This window comes from Drosophila novamexicana, unplaced genomic scaffold (genome assembly GCF_003285875.2).
Source record: "Drosophila novamexicana strain 15010-1031.04,08,12 unplaced genomic scaffold, DnovRS2.1 tig00000485-arrow-pilon, whole genome shotgun sequence".
NCBI classification, from domain to species: Eukaryota; Metazoa; Arthropoda; class Insecta; order Diptera; family Drosophilidae; genus Drosophila; species Drosophila novamexicana.
The window spans coordinates 1,058,818-1,075,848 of NW_020824808.1; the positions used below are offsets into that span (position 1 = coordinate 1,058,818).

Sequence of the window (17,031 nt, forward strand, 5' to 3'; positions counted from 1 at the left end):
TTAAGCGTAGATAATCTAGTTTTGTGATATGCATTGACAAATATTTCCCTTTTGGCAACGCTTAGCTCATATTTAACAGCTGTTCTTGTGCCTTTCGGCCAAGTTTAAAACGGCACGTATTACCTGAACTAAACCCAAGCATTGTATAGGTATATACATATATAGCTTTTGCTGGCGTTTGGGGCGAGGCACCGCTTGTCGTTGGTCTCATATCGAGCTACGTGTGCTTCATGGCAAAAAGGAAATCTTTATCTGGCTGAGACGTCACTTTGTGCAACAACCCATATGCAATTTCCGTTGGCTGTCAGCTGTCAATATTCGATATGCAATTTCATGATGCGAGCAGCGTAAGAATATTGTGAGAAGAAAAATGCTGTCATAAAATATGCAATGTATATATTTATTTATGTTGTATAAGCATATTATGTATACCCTGCATAATGTGCTGAAATAATAAAAAATAATAATAGCACATTGATACTATGATACCTCACATTATCATCTGGAATTAATCATAACTCTGTGGTTTGCCTCAAGTATGGCATACGGCTACATCTGTATATCCTTGTAGAGTGTATTATGATTTTGTCAAGAAATGCGCACCAGTTCCTCAGTTATAAAGCTATCGTCTTAAAATCTTAGCTTGGGTTCGTTTTTCTGTTGCAAGTGGTACATGTGTCAGAAATGGCCGGCACGAGTAATTATATCATATAGCTGCCATGGAAACGATCGGTTGAATAGGTGTTCTGTTTTCCAAGATATTTTCATTAAACACATATCGTCAAATATCTGTAGGGGTATTAAAACTTTGGTCGAATATATCCTTACTTTCTCGTATATATCTATTTGTTTTTGTTTCTAAATCGCATTTGCTTTTATTTCCATTTGCAGCTCCACCTCTGGTTGCAACGGTATCTTCTCACGTCGTTTGGATTTCTCATCATTCAACTTGCTGCCAAAGACGCGTTTGAATTCTTATCAAGTTAAGGTGAGTTATTGCTGTTAAATCTATAAAATGTATACTACACCCTTTATGTATAATCGAATGCTAGCTGTAAACACTTAAATTGAATAAGTGGAAATATTTTATTTTTCGCGCTATTTTCTCATTAATCAGCAGTAGCTGCGACTTTAGCTGTCTCTGGTTATTTGTACACACTCATTCACTTGCTACTCACACTTATTCACATTTCTGATTGTTGCATTCATTCACAAATGGCCAATTCGCTGGGTTTTCAGTTCTTGGAAAACTACACACATGTGATAAGATGTCGAGTATAGAAAGAAAAAACTGCCTGCCTTGACAAACTAGCAATTGGATACGGTCTTGGGACAGGGCATGGATATGGCTTTTATAGCGTGGGGCAGGGGAGGAGAGGGTGGGGCGGCTTGTTGTGGCATTGTTTGCATAGCGCAAAACTTCAGATAATTTGCAGATGTTGTTCAACAGCAAAGGAAATGACAAAATTAACTAGAAAAGCAGTACAAGAAAATTGCTGGCTACGTTTTTTTCTTCTTTATTTTTTCATATATATACAAATATATTTTAGGTGTCACATAAAACAGATAAAATATGCCAGTTTGTTGTGAGAAGTGCGCAGATATGAAAAGAAAATAGAGCATTCGTTGGGGTATATAATAATAGTTAATTAAAGTTATGAACTTTTAAAATATATTATGTGTTTAATGTAAGAGCATTCAAGTGAGAGAGTTTTGAATATTTTAAAAGATATATTCTCTCTATGAGTATTTAATTGATTTATGGTATAAATAGGGTATAAATAAAGAAAGACCTTACGATATTATGTAAGAAATTAATTCTAAGCTTTTAAGTAAAGACTTTATAGGGTTGAGCTTATTAAAATAGAGATGAATCCATAATACTATAATAGCAGTGGATAAAGAAGGTTGCCGGTTCGAATCGCGGAAGTATCCAGAGTATCTAAGTTTCGATGTGCTCTTATTACTTGTTGCAGCTTCTTATGTGGCTACTGTATTAGATTACTGTTTACACTTTCTGTTATGCCAATGTCGGCATATTTTGTGTGTGAGTGTGTGTTCGAGTGTGTGTGTGTTGTCCACCAAAGGAATTAGGCGAGGCAATTTTCAACTGCACGTTGTTTTGATATTATGCTGCGGTTATTATTATTTTTTTTTTGCTGTTGTTATTGTTGTTGATATGTCTGCCTTTGTGTAGAGCGGATATTGAACTGTACGTACAGCTATCGAACAGACCGCACAAGTTGCTCAAGTGGCAATTAGCTGCTGTCGACGCAGCCGCAGCAGCAACATAAAATCATAAAAAGGTACAGCTAGCCCGCTTACTCTTATATATGCAGATAGCAAAATGCAAACCTTTGGAGTTCACTTTGAATATTTTATGGCGGCAGACACACTCGCAGGACACACACAACAGCAATTGCATATACTATAATGGCAGGAGTGAGGTGCGGGTGAGGGGGGAGGGGGCCTTGCTGTGCATAAGAATAGCAAAATATTTGCGACTACCTGTCGCTGTGCATATCTTTTGACTGCGAAAGTATCTGTGGATCTGTGTACCTTTATCTGTAACAGCTGAATCCCTGGCCAACTTATGTGGCTCCCAGCTGCCCAGCTCAGCATTTGTCTGGAGCGCTGCTTTTAAAAACTTTACAATTCAATTTTTTCTTTTTGTTGGACCCGCTCCCGCTCTTTTGTTATTTGTGCGTGCTTTCTTTCCCTCTCGGTCGATTTTGGCAGTCTGCCGCTTGGCATGCATTTCGAATTGCATTTTGTATTGAATTTATAAATATTTAATGCCATTCAAAATGCCATGCAATCGCCCAGACCCAGACCCGGACCCGGACCGAAACCGAAGCTGCAACCAAAACTGAATCCGAAGCGTTGGCGTATTAAATTTGTATAAACCTGCCATGACTAACTGTCTAGGATTTGCCATTTGGAAAGTGGAAGGAGGGCATTGGCATGGCCAAAAGTTTTTAAAGAGCCCAAAGCCTCCACCCTCACGCGGGCATCATGCTAGTTGCTCGCCGCTGCAATTTCAAGGGCTTTAAAAGTTATTTTTTGGTGCACAGATAAGATAAAGTTTTTCTGGGTCCGAACTTGTCCCAGACAAGTTGGCAGCCCAAGTTTAGATGGGTTAGGCGGCAACTGTTGGGATTACCATTCGAAAAACTTTTGATATAGCAAACAAAAAAAAAAAAACAACGCGCACTCGAATACCTTTTGGCAATTGCACTGATTGCAGTGCCAGGCAGAGGGAAATCTCGTACCTCCTGCTTGTCCTTAGCCGTAACGCATTGTTTGCCCAAAGGATTAAGCCATCAAAATGAAACCGGTTTCATAATAATTAACACAAGTCAACTTGTTAATCATTTCAGCAATTGGCAACTTGATTCCTAAAAGGGTTGTTCCTAAGCCGCATCGCTGATTTTTTAATCAGCGCATATCATTGACTGCCTGCGGGTCCTTTCAAAGGACAGAGTCCCCGTCAGCTGTCAACATTCACTCTTCTTTCGGGTGGGATTTGTAGTTAGCGTGTTCCACAAACCCGAACTCGTCTCAGCTTTTAATCAGCTATAATTATAATTAACAAAATAAAAGAAAAACGAAAAAAACACGCCCAGCTAGGAAAATTTCGAGTCTGGTTCGGGTAGTTTACAGCGTGTTTTCATTGCGACTTAAGTCAACTTGTTTCATCATTTATTACGCTTCACATTTTGATGGCACATCTGTTAATTGTTGTTGTCGTACTGCGATACCCTCTTCATTTAATGGGGTGGAGTCCCATATTGATGATAAAGCGTGAAAGATCGCGTTTATAATTTTGCTGCTTATTCAACTCTTTACAATAAAAGGATAAATGGTATATGGGATTATAAATTATGAATTGTAAGCGAACTCTTGCTTAAATTAAAAATTAATAATAAAATATATTATATAAATATATTATAAATCTAGTATATAGACGCATAGACAAAACAATTAAATTAAATTAATGAAAGTGAAAACGAAATAACGAAAAATTAAATTTAAGAAACGATAATAAAAAAAATAATAATTTAACAACAAAACTAAATCAATAAAAAAATAATTTTAAAAACAATTTAAAAATAATTATTTATATATTTATTTTATAAAATGGTAAAATACAAAATGTCAGAAATTGGTTAAAAATCAACATTGTGTAAATAAAATATTTAAAAGTAAATAATAATAATAGTAATAATACTAATAATAGTTACAGCATAACATAATAAATAATAATAATAAATCGTTATAATAAATCATTAAATTAAATAATGCTAACTAAAAAAATGAGATAATAAAGCATAATAAATATTAACAAAATAATAAGAATAAATAATACGAATAAATAATTAACAATATTTTTAAATACACCGAATGAATAAAATTATGAATAAAATTAATGAACAATTTGAATGACGAACAAATAGAAAGAACAAAGAAAATTATAAGCAAAATTATTGTTTAAATATGCAAGTAAATTATTTAATTTATTTAGTTGTTGACGTGAACCGGAAGCTGTTGGCATAACTAAATAAATATAAAAGTATCCAAACAAAAAAATAAATATAAATGAGCAAATAACTTGCAATGGTAAAAATGTATATCAATTTGTATTAGTTTTAAATTAATTGCATAAAGTATCATATATGATCATATAATCCTTTTCCTATTCAGTTAGGGTATTTGCAATTATAGTGCTCACTAAGTTTGAATTTTGGGCATTTGGTCGTACATGCCAATCAATCTTTGTCTTTGCAGTCCTCTTGCGAAAATAAAAGTCTGGAAAAAAGGCGAACTTTAAACAAGAAAATAAGTTCTTTTTTAAATGATTGATGGGGCACGTTCATCTGGCTATTATGGCGCGCATATGTCGTGAATTGGAGCTGAAATTTGGAATGCATATAGATAAATATGTTTGCAAACATTTGCACAGACATTTGCTGGCAATTTAATAGGGGTTTTCTCTTATTTTTCAAAATATATTAAAATTAATGTTTTTTAAACTGGTCAAAAGTGCTTGAAAAGCTTTTTTTGTTGTCGGCCATTCTTGTCAGCGACATGCTACAGCCTTCTGAACATTTCCGTTTCAAGCTGCTGCCGTCGCCGACTGTGCACATTTTCCGGAAAAAGCAACAAAAAAAATCTCAACGGGTGGCACAACTGGATTCCACGGACACAGTTCTCAATGCAGTCCGAATATTTTTGCACGTTAGTTGACACTCTTGGAAGTGTTGACACTTTGAAGATTGATTGCTGCACTCTTTATTCTTTTAGCCTATTTTTTCTGTTCTGTTTGTGGCTGCCACAAAATGTCAGCGGCTGCAAAATGCGCCTGCTGCCTAGGCGTATGTGCAACGTGCCACATGAAATGCGTCTCGTAGGCGCCAGTCCGAGAATAATTTATGCAATTTCAAATCTACAAAAGGCAACGAAAAATTGCCCAACCAAATATGTCTATATGTATACATATATGTATATATATTTGTGTGCAGCATAGTTTATGAATAGTTGTGTCTATGTATGTGTGGAGTTCATTTCCAGGCACGTCATACTTTATGGCCCAGATCACTTATTGTTGCTTTTGACTGACATTTTGACTACTCTTCGCTGCTACACAAATTTTGTACCCTGTTGTCGTAACAAATTGTTCAAAGAAACGTAGACATACGAAGAAAGATATGACAGATTATACACTTACACTTACTCACACTTATATCCTGTACATAGCCGCAACCAGCGCAAAATATGTCTTAGGCTTAACTAAACTATCCTACATGTAATTAAATAAACTTCTCTTCTTTAAAATTAAAGAAGATTTTGAAGTTGGTATTTGGTATATAGTATTTCACGTATATATTTTTCGCTCTCTTAAAGTCCAAATGTATAAAATAAAAACAATTGAAAAGCGCGTAATGTAAAAATTTAAAAAAATTGATTCAATGTTTGTTTTTGCAAACCCGGACCTCGCGCCAGCCAACAAAAATTTTTATATTTTTTATATAATTTTTTTGTATTTATTATTATTATTATTATTTTATATATTTAGACGGCATCTGCTAGTCTAGCAAGTCTTGATAGCAACGCACTTATTAGTTTTTTGTGGTATTATGTGCTGTGGCACATTTTTGGTTATTAAAGTGCCGCAATTTATGCAAAAGTTCTGCTCCAGCCACGCCCACACACACATATATATATATATATACGCACAGGTAAAACATGTTTGCACCGTGTGAGTGAGTGTTGTTGAGTAGCGTCTGGAGTCTTCAGACTCCGCCGTAGTTCTCTTGTCAGCTGCAACTGATGGGTGTTATTGTTGCTGTTGTTGTTTCTCGACTGCCTTTAACATGACATTTATTGTAACTGTCGCCGTCGACGCCGCAACATTGTTACACGTTGCATGTTGTTGTTGTTGTTGTCAGCTGAACATTTGATGTGCATTGTGGTAGACATGCCCTGCAGCAGACGGCGCCAGCAGCATCAGCAGCAGCATTGATAAGTTGTAGTCGCAGTCATTGTCATGGCAACATGTTGCAACGTCTGACAGACAGATTAACAGACATATACACACATACACTATATATGTATGCATCTATATATATACATATATATATCTGTCCTTATCAAGCTGCCATTGTCATTTATTTCAATTTTTGCATCTTGTGGCCTTTCCGGGCGCAAATTGCTGGCAATCATATGCAGAAGAGCTCAAGTGGTACTGCCACAAGACGGCGGTTGCAAAATGAATAATTATGCGTGTGTTTGTAGTTACACCACAAATGCTTAACTCCCCCGCCCTCCACCCAACGGCCAGACATCCAAACAAAAGCCCGTCTTAAGCTCGAGCAGCTGAGACTTGGCGCTTTGTTTGCGCCTGGTTTCTGCTGCTTAATTAAAATTAGCCCAAAGCACACACACACAGAGAGAGCTCTGCTTGTACATCTATTAAAAGTACAACAAAACATTTATTTGGCCAGGTCAATGGACGGCTTATGTCCTTTCACGTACATTTTTGAATGGCATTTGGCCCAAAAATTTAATTTCAATTTTCTCATCAAAATAATGTTGCGTTGTGGGTGTCGTCTCTCTTTTTGTGCTGGTCGTTAGGTTTGCAGCCTGCCCAAAACAGGCAGGCGCAGGATAACGTTGGTATCCATCTCGCACACACACACACAGATACAGCTAAAACGTGAGCCGACTTGACATTGAAATGTTGTTGAACCTTTGGGCCGCATATCCACAAAATGTCAAATTGTTTTAGCCACAGAGTGTTTGGCTGTTTGCCTGGCCCATGCATTTCATATGAATATTGGCACACACGCACACCTGAGTCACATACATGACGTGTGTAGTTGAGGTAGCTTTCGGATACGCTAATTGTAACGACAAATGCGCAAAGCGGCGCATTAAACAAATTAAAAATGCATTGACTTTTGATGTTAACGAGCACTCAATACACTCATTCATATACAGTCAAACTCACACACACACAATGTACTTGTTTAACCTAAAAAAAAATCAAACCAACAACAACAACAACACTTCAAAGTCTGCCCACACGTTAAGCGTGAAACGTAATTTGCATTGCTACCATCAACAATTAAGCATTTGTTTACAATCCCCGGCAACAATTCACAATAATAAATAAAAAGTGAATAAAAAAATATGCAATAAAATCAACGCGAATTCATGTATATTGTTTTTTGGTTTGTTCCTTCAATTGCAATCTTTATATACTTATATATCGAGCTGAGTCTCGCCTAGAGCCGTAGTTCGAAAATAATTGAGAGACGTATCCACACCCACCCTATGCAGCAATAAAATTAAAACCTCGTCTGGCAATTTTTATGATTTTATTTCAATTTAATGTGTTTCTCTAATATATATGTATGACTGACTGATTTGACGGCTTATTTATATACAGACAACTGCAAACAAAAGCGAAGCTTTGTTAAGGTTCATATCAATGAGTGCAACAGCAGCGAATGCGTTCATCAAATACGGTTGACTTTGAAGCTCTTGACATTCAAAACTGTATAATTATGAAAAGAAAAGTATATGAACTAAAGGTTTTAGTTATGAGAAAGTGTTGCAAGTTTCAGTTCTATAAAGAATCTGGGAACTTTACTTCTTCACTTTTGTTAATATTTTAGGCATGATTTTTTATTAAAAATGATAGTTTGTAATAATCTTATAATCACTATGATTGACAATCTTTTCTATAATACAAAATTTGGCTGATTCTTCATATTCAATTTTTTCCGAAATGCTCATTTATACGATAATAATTTTTATAATAAATGTAGGAATTTTGAATGCAGATTCTATTTGAAAGACAACTGATGCATTTTATACTAATTTTGACACTCAACTATTTTAAATTTTATTTGAAATATCAAAGTAGAGTACAGATTAAAGGACAATAAAAAAATGTTGGCATATAGTTATATATATTTTGGAAGAATAGAAAGTGCTGTTAATCAGGGATCAAGCCAACAATTTCTTTTTAAAACAAAATCGTCTTCAAAATATTTAAGCAATTTTACTCAATTTATAAATTTTCTCTGCAATTTAGTTTATTGCATTGCGCACAAAAGTTAATTGAAATTTTTTAGGGTTCGGCCTGACAGACAAAAGTATTTATGTTGCATTGTTGCTTGCAGCAGCTGCTGCTGCTTTTTTCGGTGGCAGTTGCAGTTGCTGTTGTGAATCGCAGTGAACCGCGACGGCTCGCAATTTTTCAAGTTAACGCTTCATTTGGCTGCAAGTGAAATTGGCTATACGGCTTGTGAAAGAAGGGGGAATTGAATAAGTGGAAGAGAGGATTGAGACAAATGCGGCATTAACAATAAAAGTGTCGACTGTCTTTTAAATTATAACCGTTTTACGCTCAAATTTATGTTGATTTATTGTGCTTATTGTTTTTTCGTTTTTATTCATATTCATTTTTATATCATAATTTGGATACATTTACAAAATCGTTTTCGTATTTTATTTATTATTTATTATGCGTACACAATTTTCGCTGGTTTCTCTGTTTGCTGGCAACTCGAGCGGCGACACAAGTCAACAAACTTTACAGCAAACAATTTCATGTGTTTATTGTTTTTTTTCTCGTTTTGTTGTTGCTGTTGTCGCTTGGCTGCAATTGAAGCTCGTCTTAGTCTGTGCCTCAAAACTCAGACTCGAATTTAGACTCTCAGTCTGAGACTCGCTGTATGACAGCTGACTGACATAATGTCCGCTGTAAGTTTCTTTCCATTGCTCTGCCTGATGAGCAATAATGATGTTACTAATGATAATGATGAAGCTCATGATGTTCATAATGTTGACGCTACAGTCGCATCAGTCGAGTGGCAACCGTTTGACAGCTCTCCCAAGTGCTCAGTTGACGATCTCGCACAGCAAAGTCGCCGATGCCAGCGTCTGCCAGCTGTTGTGCCGCTAATGACCCAATGCAGCAAGCTCTGAGAAGGCCCATTTTGGCTCTATGTATGAATATATTTTAAGCTCTATACTATGGGCATATTTTTGTCTTTAAAAAAGCAGCAGACATAATAATATAAAGATGTTGTAACAGAAAATCTTTTATAAAAATTATGAAAAATTTTATTTTAGCAAAAAAGTGATCTATTAAATAGTTGTTATTGTTTATTTCTACGAGTACATCTTTTAGCGACAGAAATACCTCTGAGCTTTCTTTAACTCAGTTAAATATTGTTGCCCTTCATATATGGAATATGCAAATATGAATACTTATATATATGGGCAGTTTTATGCTTTAAATAAAGACTCCGAATATTTTTACTGTTTATAAAAGTGCTTTATACAATTAGAAAGCATATTGAATTTCGATATATTATCGGTTATTTTTGGTTATTATTTTTTAACCCTATACAAAACCGTTTTAGCTTTCTCTAGATAAAAAAACTTGATCTTTCTGTTGCATAGATTTCTGATAGGACCTTTATACATAACTGATCGATATATATATCGTGCATCAAAAGTTGACAAAAATGTGTACAATATTTGGCTTCGACAAATTATCGATAGCTTTAATATGATCTATACGAAAAATTCTTCAATTATTAAAGATTTATTTTTCAAGCACTTAGCAACTAGGAAAGAGTATTTAAGACTCGCTGTGCATTTATAGAGTTCAGCTCAATCAGTGAGCTGTACACTTGATGCGTTAGTTTATTGAAAATTGTTTTAATCGTTGCAACAATTTCTAATGACAGCTGGAAGATTTATGTGCACCACCGATTGCATTTAAGTTTTGGCGAACATTTTAATTAAAACCATTCGCCGCGTCGCTTGTTGATGATGACATAATTCCAGACTCTAGACTGAAATCTATGTAGTCATTAGCCACCCTCGAAAGCGCGTCTCGAGACACCTAACAACAGGCCAGCAATAGGATTGTAGTTGTTATTGTTGCTATTGTTGTTGCAGCATTGTTTTGTTGTTGGCATTGTCTCGCCCCCAGATGTCTATTAGAGAGAACTACTCTCGTATATGTACAAGTATTTAGGCTGGCGCTGTGGACAATAAATCTGATTAATGTGCAAATAATTTTCGATTCAAGGCAAGTTCCATTGGTAGCTCAACTCGACTCGAGCCGTGTCGAGTCGACTCGCTTCAATGTGGCACATTTAAGTGGCACATTTAATTTTTATGTTTGCGTTGTTCACTTGACTTTGATTTATTTTCGGTTTTTGTTTGTTGTATTATTATTATTGTTGTTCTTCTTGTTTTTGTTGCATGTTCTGTTTTTGCTACTTACAACATTTTCTTTTTTAATTACGGCTGCTTTTGTTGTCAACATATGGCCAAGACGAGGGGCCACAGAAATAGCTGCTGTGATATCATACGAGTTTTTATGCGAATTAACATTTATTTCGAGCCATTTTTTCGCACAATTTTTTGTTGTGCGCGTGTGTGTGATTGTGTGTGTGTGTGGGTGCCGCCGCCACGCTTGAGGGCGTTGAAATCATATATTTTTGGGTCTTTTTTTTCTCTTCTTTTTGCTTGTAAGTTTTGTGCGGGTCGCCTTTATTATTTAATGAAAATAAATTGCTTAATTTGTAGAGTTTACATAAAATTAAAAGTAATTTTTCAGTCGCTCTTCTGATCCGACTCATTTCTCATGCCTTTGCCTTTGCATGCCAAAAATTTAAAACAAAGCCATAATAACAACAATTAGAGCGTGTACTTGTAGCGCAGTGTAGTGTAGTTGTGCCATTACGAGACTAGATGTCCTTACGAGCAGCTGTAAGTGTGCACATCAGCACATATATCCACTTGTTCATAGGTACAACAATGCAATTTTCAATTTATTTTTATATTTATTTATATACATTTTATTTTGGCGCTCGGTTGCAGCTGCCTGGCAGGAAGCAGCCGCCAGTCATCTACTCAGCAAAGTCATTCAGCCGAAGGAACAGGCTGCCAGTCATTGAAAAAAAAAAAATGCAAAAAGAAGAGAAAGAAAAACTGCGCCAACGCCTGCTGCACATTATTAACTTTGCTCAGTTTCCGTTTTTATACGTCCTGCGCTTGAGGTCAATGCGCCAGGCCAGGACAGCACAGGACCGAGCAGGCAGGACTCTTGCATATTGCTGTTAGCTCTGTTCGCGGCAGCAGCAATAGCAGCCGGGCTAAAACCGCAGAGCAGCGAGAGCCACTTTAATTACGGACAATCATTTATCATAAAATGAAATGCCATTCGCAAAATGTGAGAGTCATAAATAAGCTCAAGTGTATCTTTAAACAAGCACTGAGCAACAGAAAGGCTGAGGGCGTGGCAGATATGAGCTAATGGTAGAATAGCATCGCCTGGACTGCAATAAAGGCATAAAGCTTAATGATGGATTTGAAAAGGGATTTTTTAAGGTTAAAAATACAAGCATTCAGTATAACAAGCGGCAAATACTAAAGGAAAAAAATAACTTTATGGGTAGGGAATACTATATAATAGCAAACCGAAATAATAAAGAAAATAAGTGCAGCACTTTCAATTTATATCTAAATTCTTCAGCCTGAATACAGTTTAATAATTGATGCACAATTCATATATTCAGAGCTTAGCTTTTTTTTTCGATAAAACTTATTTGGCTTTGATAGTGTGAGGGAGTTGATTGAAAATTAAGTTCGCAAAGATCCCATTAAGTCGAATTTTATTATAGTTTAAGTGTTATGTATTTTCGAATATAACTAATCTTAAATGAAATCTTATTGAATAGTCGCAATCATCTTTTCAGTCTGTTTCACTAATTTTATTTGCCACTTTCCTAGAGTCGGTCCCGACAAGTGCAACTCATCAAATTTCCCATTGCTTAGATTAGAACATGGTCTTTAAAAACCCGCACACAATGTGCATCTAATGGACTGTAGCATAGCTCGGCAGCTTCTAATCAACACAAGACATCATGCAGCACGCACACACACACACACACACATCGACAAGGACACGCCTTGCCATGCTTATACTCAGACACACACACACACACACACACACACGCATATATATATTCACACCCATGCCTGGCTGATCAACGCTGTCTTCCTTATGTCGCATAATCCAACGATAATAGAAAACTGCTTTGATCCAATGCAATGTCTTTTATGGGACAATTTGTATGCGTCGCCTTTTGGCCCCGCGTTCGCATCCTGTCCCGTTGCCTCGTTTGCTCGTCCTTCGTCTGGCATCGATGCACGAAATTACCAATTTCTGGCCATAAAATGAAAGAGGGAACAAGTTGGCGCCCATTATACAGACAGCCGACGGGTAGCACCACCAACAGGCTGGCGCTATATAATGCGCTTTAAGCACATTTTATTATAGCCATTATGAGGCCATGTGCTCCACAAAGCTTACTCCTGAGAATGTGCAACGCATTCCACGTCAACTTTCTGTTTGGTGGTTTTTTTTTTCATCTCCTTTTGCTGCTGCAGCTGCCGTCTACAAAGTTGCCAATTAGATGAGAAAAAGAAAAACTGAAGTTTGCATAAATATTTAATAGCAGCTGTCCCACTGTGCATTGACCGCTTTTCACACGCTGGGCAGCCACTGACCTGGCCGTTCAAGCACCTGCTGGCCAAATAATATTTGAAAAACGAAATGGTTGAAAGGCATTCACAAAAGCCAATCAATTTAACGACAAAGCCTCTCGAACTCAAATGCTCTACACAAATTTAAATATGCCTGAAAGAAACCCAAAATTGGAAAATGCAAAGTAAATGTAAAAGAAAAATGAAAGAAAAGCGCGACTTTTATTGCCCTGTGACTGCTTGACTGCTTGCTCCCAGTTCAGATTCGGGGCTATTTATTGAAGGTTCAGACACCTTCATATTAAATTGTGTCTAGCTAACGAAATTCCATAAAATGCGCACTTAAAGCTCAGTTCCCTAATACCCAAAACAGGACAACCCGCGCACTCCTCCACCTTCTCCTTCCCAGTCGTCTGTTTTTTCCCACGCATATAGAAACATTTGTCCTTCGTTTAAATAATATATAAGTGAGGCAGACAGACATGGACGAAATGTCTGCGTACCGCACATTTGCCAAATGCCTCTCGGCGGAGCAGCGCGTCGCAAGGTCAAAGCACCCGACAAACACTCAAGCCAAGCCCCCCTCAAACACCTAACCCCTAACACGCTACGGCAGTTTATTAACATTTTACGCAACCGAAAATATCCCAACGCAACATAAACATAAAAAGCCGAACGGCAAGTCGTGCGCCTACGCAAAGGCCAAGTGCAAGGACAGGCGCCTACTTAAAGGAGTGCGGGCTGGCGGTGGGCTGTGTTGGGCTTTCACGGCCATGGCCATGTCTGCTGCCTGCCGGCTCATTGTCACGGCCATGGCCACGGGAATAAGCCGGTCGGCTGGGCCAAAAAAAAAATAAGAAGCTTTTTAGGCGGCTCGGCTCCCTATGCTAGGCGCCTGCGCTGTGACTGCTCGCACTCTCCCGCTCTCGGCTTGGGTTTAATGTCCTTTGCAGCCGTATAGATACATTTGCTGCAGGCTGCTGGAGGCGCCACGCGTGCTCCTACTACCCAAAAAGTTTCCAGCTTTTTCCACGTGTGCGTCTTTTGTGGCTGGCAAATCGAGAAAGTTGTTGACGCCGCCAACAAATCTACCCATGACTAATGTTCGAGGCTAATGACGTGACCCGCCCACAACCGGCCCCTTCTCCTTCCCAGCGGCTGTTCCTGTCTATTTTGGTGTAAACTTTTGCCTTTTTATGGCATACTTTATGGCGTTTAAATTGTTGTTGCCTAACATGTGTTTGTTGGCTGCTTGTTGTGCGAGTGTGTGTGTGAGGGTGTGTGCGCTGGGGCTTACCCATGCGCTGTTTTTTGGGGTTTTCCTTTGCTGCTTCTTCTTTTGGCTGACCGCCCATTTGCCTTGACTGTTCATTTGCATGACGGTCATTATCAGGCATTTGTCTAGCAAATGCCGCACATCAAGCAAGTTGCATGTTGCAAGTGTTTCTTTGCTGCTGCAACACACATGCAGCCAGAAAAAAGACAAGCAACACGCGACAATTTCCCAGCGCTGCACACGCACGCTTCTTGTCTGCGCTTGCAATGATTAATGTAGTTTTTTTCTTCTGTGCTTTGTGCGGGGTTTTTCTATTTTATTTTCATTTATTTTTTGCTGGTGCAGTTTTCCTTTTCAACTTGTTCTTGTTTTCATTTCGCGTCGCGTCATCAGCATTTTAATTTTGTTTAATGAAAAATTGCGAATCGACTCATGTTTTTAATATATTTTTTTTTTCTTAAGTTTTGCTTCTATTTTGCTTTTTTAAATTAAAAGCGCTTAAGTGAGTGGCAGAGTCAGCGTCATTTAATTGCCCCCGCGTGGAAAGTGAGAGTTTTGCCAGGCGATTAATGATGATTTGCATGTGCTGCAGAGATACCCTTCCGCTGCCCTGGTCCGCGTTTGCACTATGCATTGCCTTTGCCTTTCTAGACTTCCTTCATTTGTGGATGATTAATGAAGCGTTGACGTCATGTGGCAAGCAACATGTAAATAATGATGTTGATTTTTTCCTTCTATATTTCCCACCAAAAAAAAAGGTAAAGAAAATGCGAGTTTTACATTGTTTGTGGTTGGCTTTAACAACATATTATTTCGCTGAAGCTTTGATCAAATTAATGAGCGTCTGCGACAGCAGTTCACAATTTTCTTCTTTTCATTTTTAACATGTAAATTGGCTTAAAATTCCCAAAAAAAAATTGTCTGACTCGTGCCCGAGAGTTGTGCTGATTTTAATTATAATTTATATAAATCATCATTTTTAAATTTATTCCTTTTTATTTCAATATCTTAATGTGCATTGTATTCTTTGAATTTTTAACGCTTTGTCAAAATATTAATGACTTTGTTAATATTTTTTTGAGGTTTTTTTTTATGGATTTATCATTAATTTAAATGATGGCTCTTTAATGACACTGCAACAGGCCACAGCGTGTGGTGTTTCAGCATTTGGTCTGGTATTTCAAATTGCCAGCTGGACGCCAGCTCGGCTCGGCAATTAATCATTCGTTCAGTTTGGCCAGTTTGACTTGATGTACTTTCGGTTATTTACACATGCATTTTTGTCCGATGCTTTTTTAATGATTTTGGTGCGACAAACGATTTACTTACGCTTCAGCACTTTTTCATACGCATTCGTATCCGCATCCACATCCTGTGCTCGACTTTGTTTTCCACTTGGGCAGCGTCTGCGATGCTTTGATGCATTAATTTCTTACCTTGTCTGAGCTGAGTATCTTTTCTGGGTGTGCGTGGGTGTTGGTGTCTGTGTCGCCTTCGACAAATGCATCTATCATGAATGAAAAGCAGCGCTGACGCCGTCTTCTCTCAAAAGGCGTCAGACTGTAAACTATAAGATACAGGCTGCAGATACAACCAACAGCTAACAGCTAACAGATACAGATACAGATACATCTATAGATACAGCTGCAGTCACAGCTATAGATACAGCTACACAATGCCTTGACTGACTGCCTGGCTGACAGTGAGTGCAAATGATTTGCACGTAAGCATTTGGCCGCAAGTATTTGCTGCCCTTTGGCAATGCTTTCTGCGCGCGCGTTTCTCAAGTACATCTCTGATACTCTTGCCAGTGGGCATTATACATTATTTCGTGCACTATGCAACGACTTTGAGATATATATCTGATCAGTTTCATCAGAAGGATTAATATAGGATATGAAGTGTATAAGTATATAACATCTAGAATAGGGTATTGGTTTACTATATCATGTAGCTGTCATACATAGGTCAAATTAGAGTTGTTACTTAAACATCAAGACAATTATATTAGATAGATTCCATACACAAATAGTCCGAAATAAAGTTGACTTTTATTAAAACGGATGACGGCTAAGGGTAAGAATATAATATGTATTATACACTAGTACTGGTATATGTAGTGAGGGTATTTATGGTTCGACAATCGACTGTTGTCTTGTTTTTTCTCTTTATTTTTTAGTTGTATTTTGTTGAATTTGTTTGCCTGTTTTGTTGTATTGTTGCTTTTGGCGCGTTGTGCTTTTATCCTGGCATCTGGCATCTACTCAGCAGCTACTCGACAGTCACTTAAATAGCCATTTCAACAGCTCATTTCGCATGCCCAAGCTTAAAGAGCTACCCTCGTTTCCCTCTCGCCGCACCCGCAATGCTCTCTCTCCACTCGCCTGCCTGCGCCTGCTTTCACAATGTTTGCCTGCTTTGCTGCGGGTTCGTTGTCTGCTGCCTTTTTCTGCACGTGCAAATCCAAAAGGTAGTTCAACTTCCATTTATCATACGCAATGTTTTACCAGGTGTGTATGCGTGTGTGTGAGTAAGTGCTTGTGTGTGTGTAAGCTGTGTGTACTCGATGCGAAATAACTGCCAAAATTGACGCGTTTGCTGCACATGTTAAATGCGGCTGATCAAAATGCACAACAGGCAACATTTTGGTTATGCTTGGACGGCGAGGCAAGGTA

General features: G+C 37.7%; 1 protein-coding gene across 1 annotated transcript in view; it reads left to right on the forward strand.

Annotated features, from left to right (window-relative positions):
• The window catches only part of LOC115761563 (headcase protein), a 100,448-nt gene that overhangs the window by 41,570 nt on the left and 41,847 nt on the right, over positions 1-17,031 (forward strand). The window contains 1 exon segment of the mRNA XM_030703348.1: positions 892-988. Within this exon segment, the coding sequence (XP_030559208.1) occupies positions 892-988 (97 nt within the window).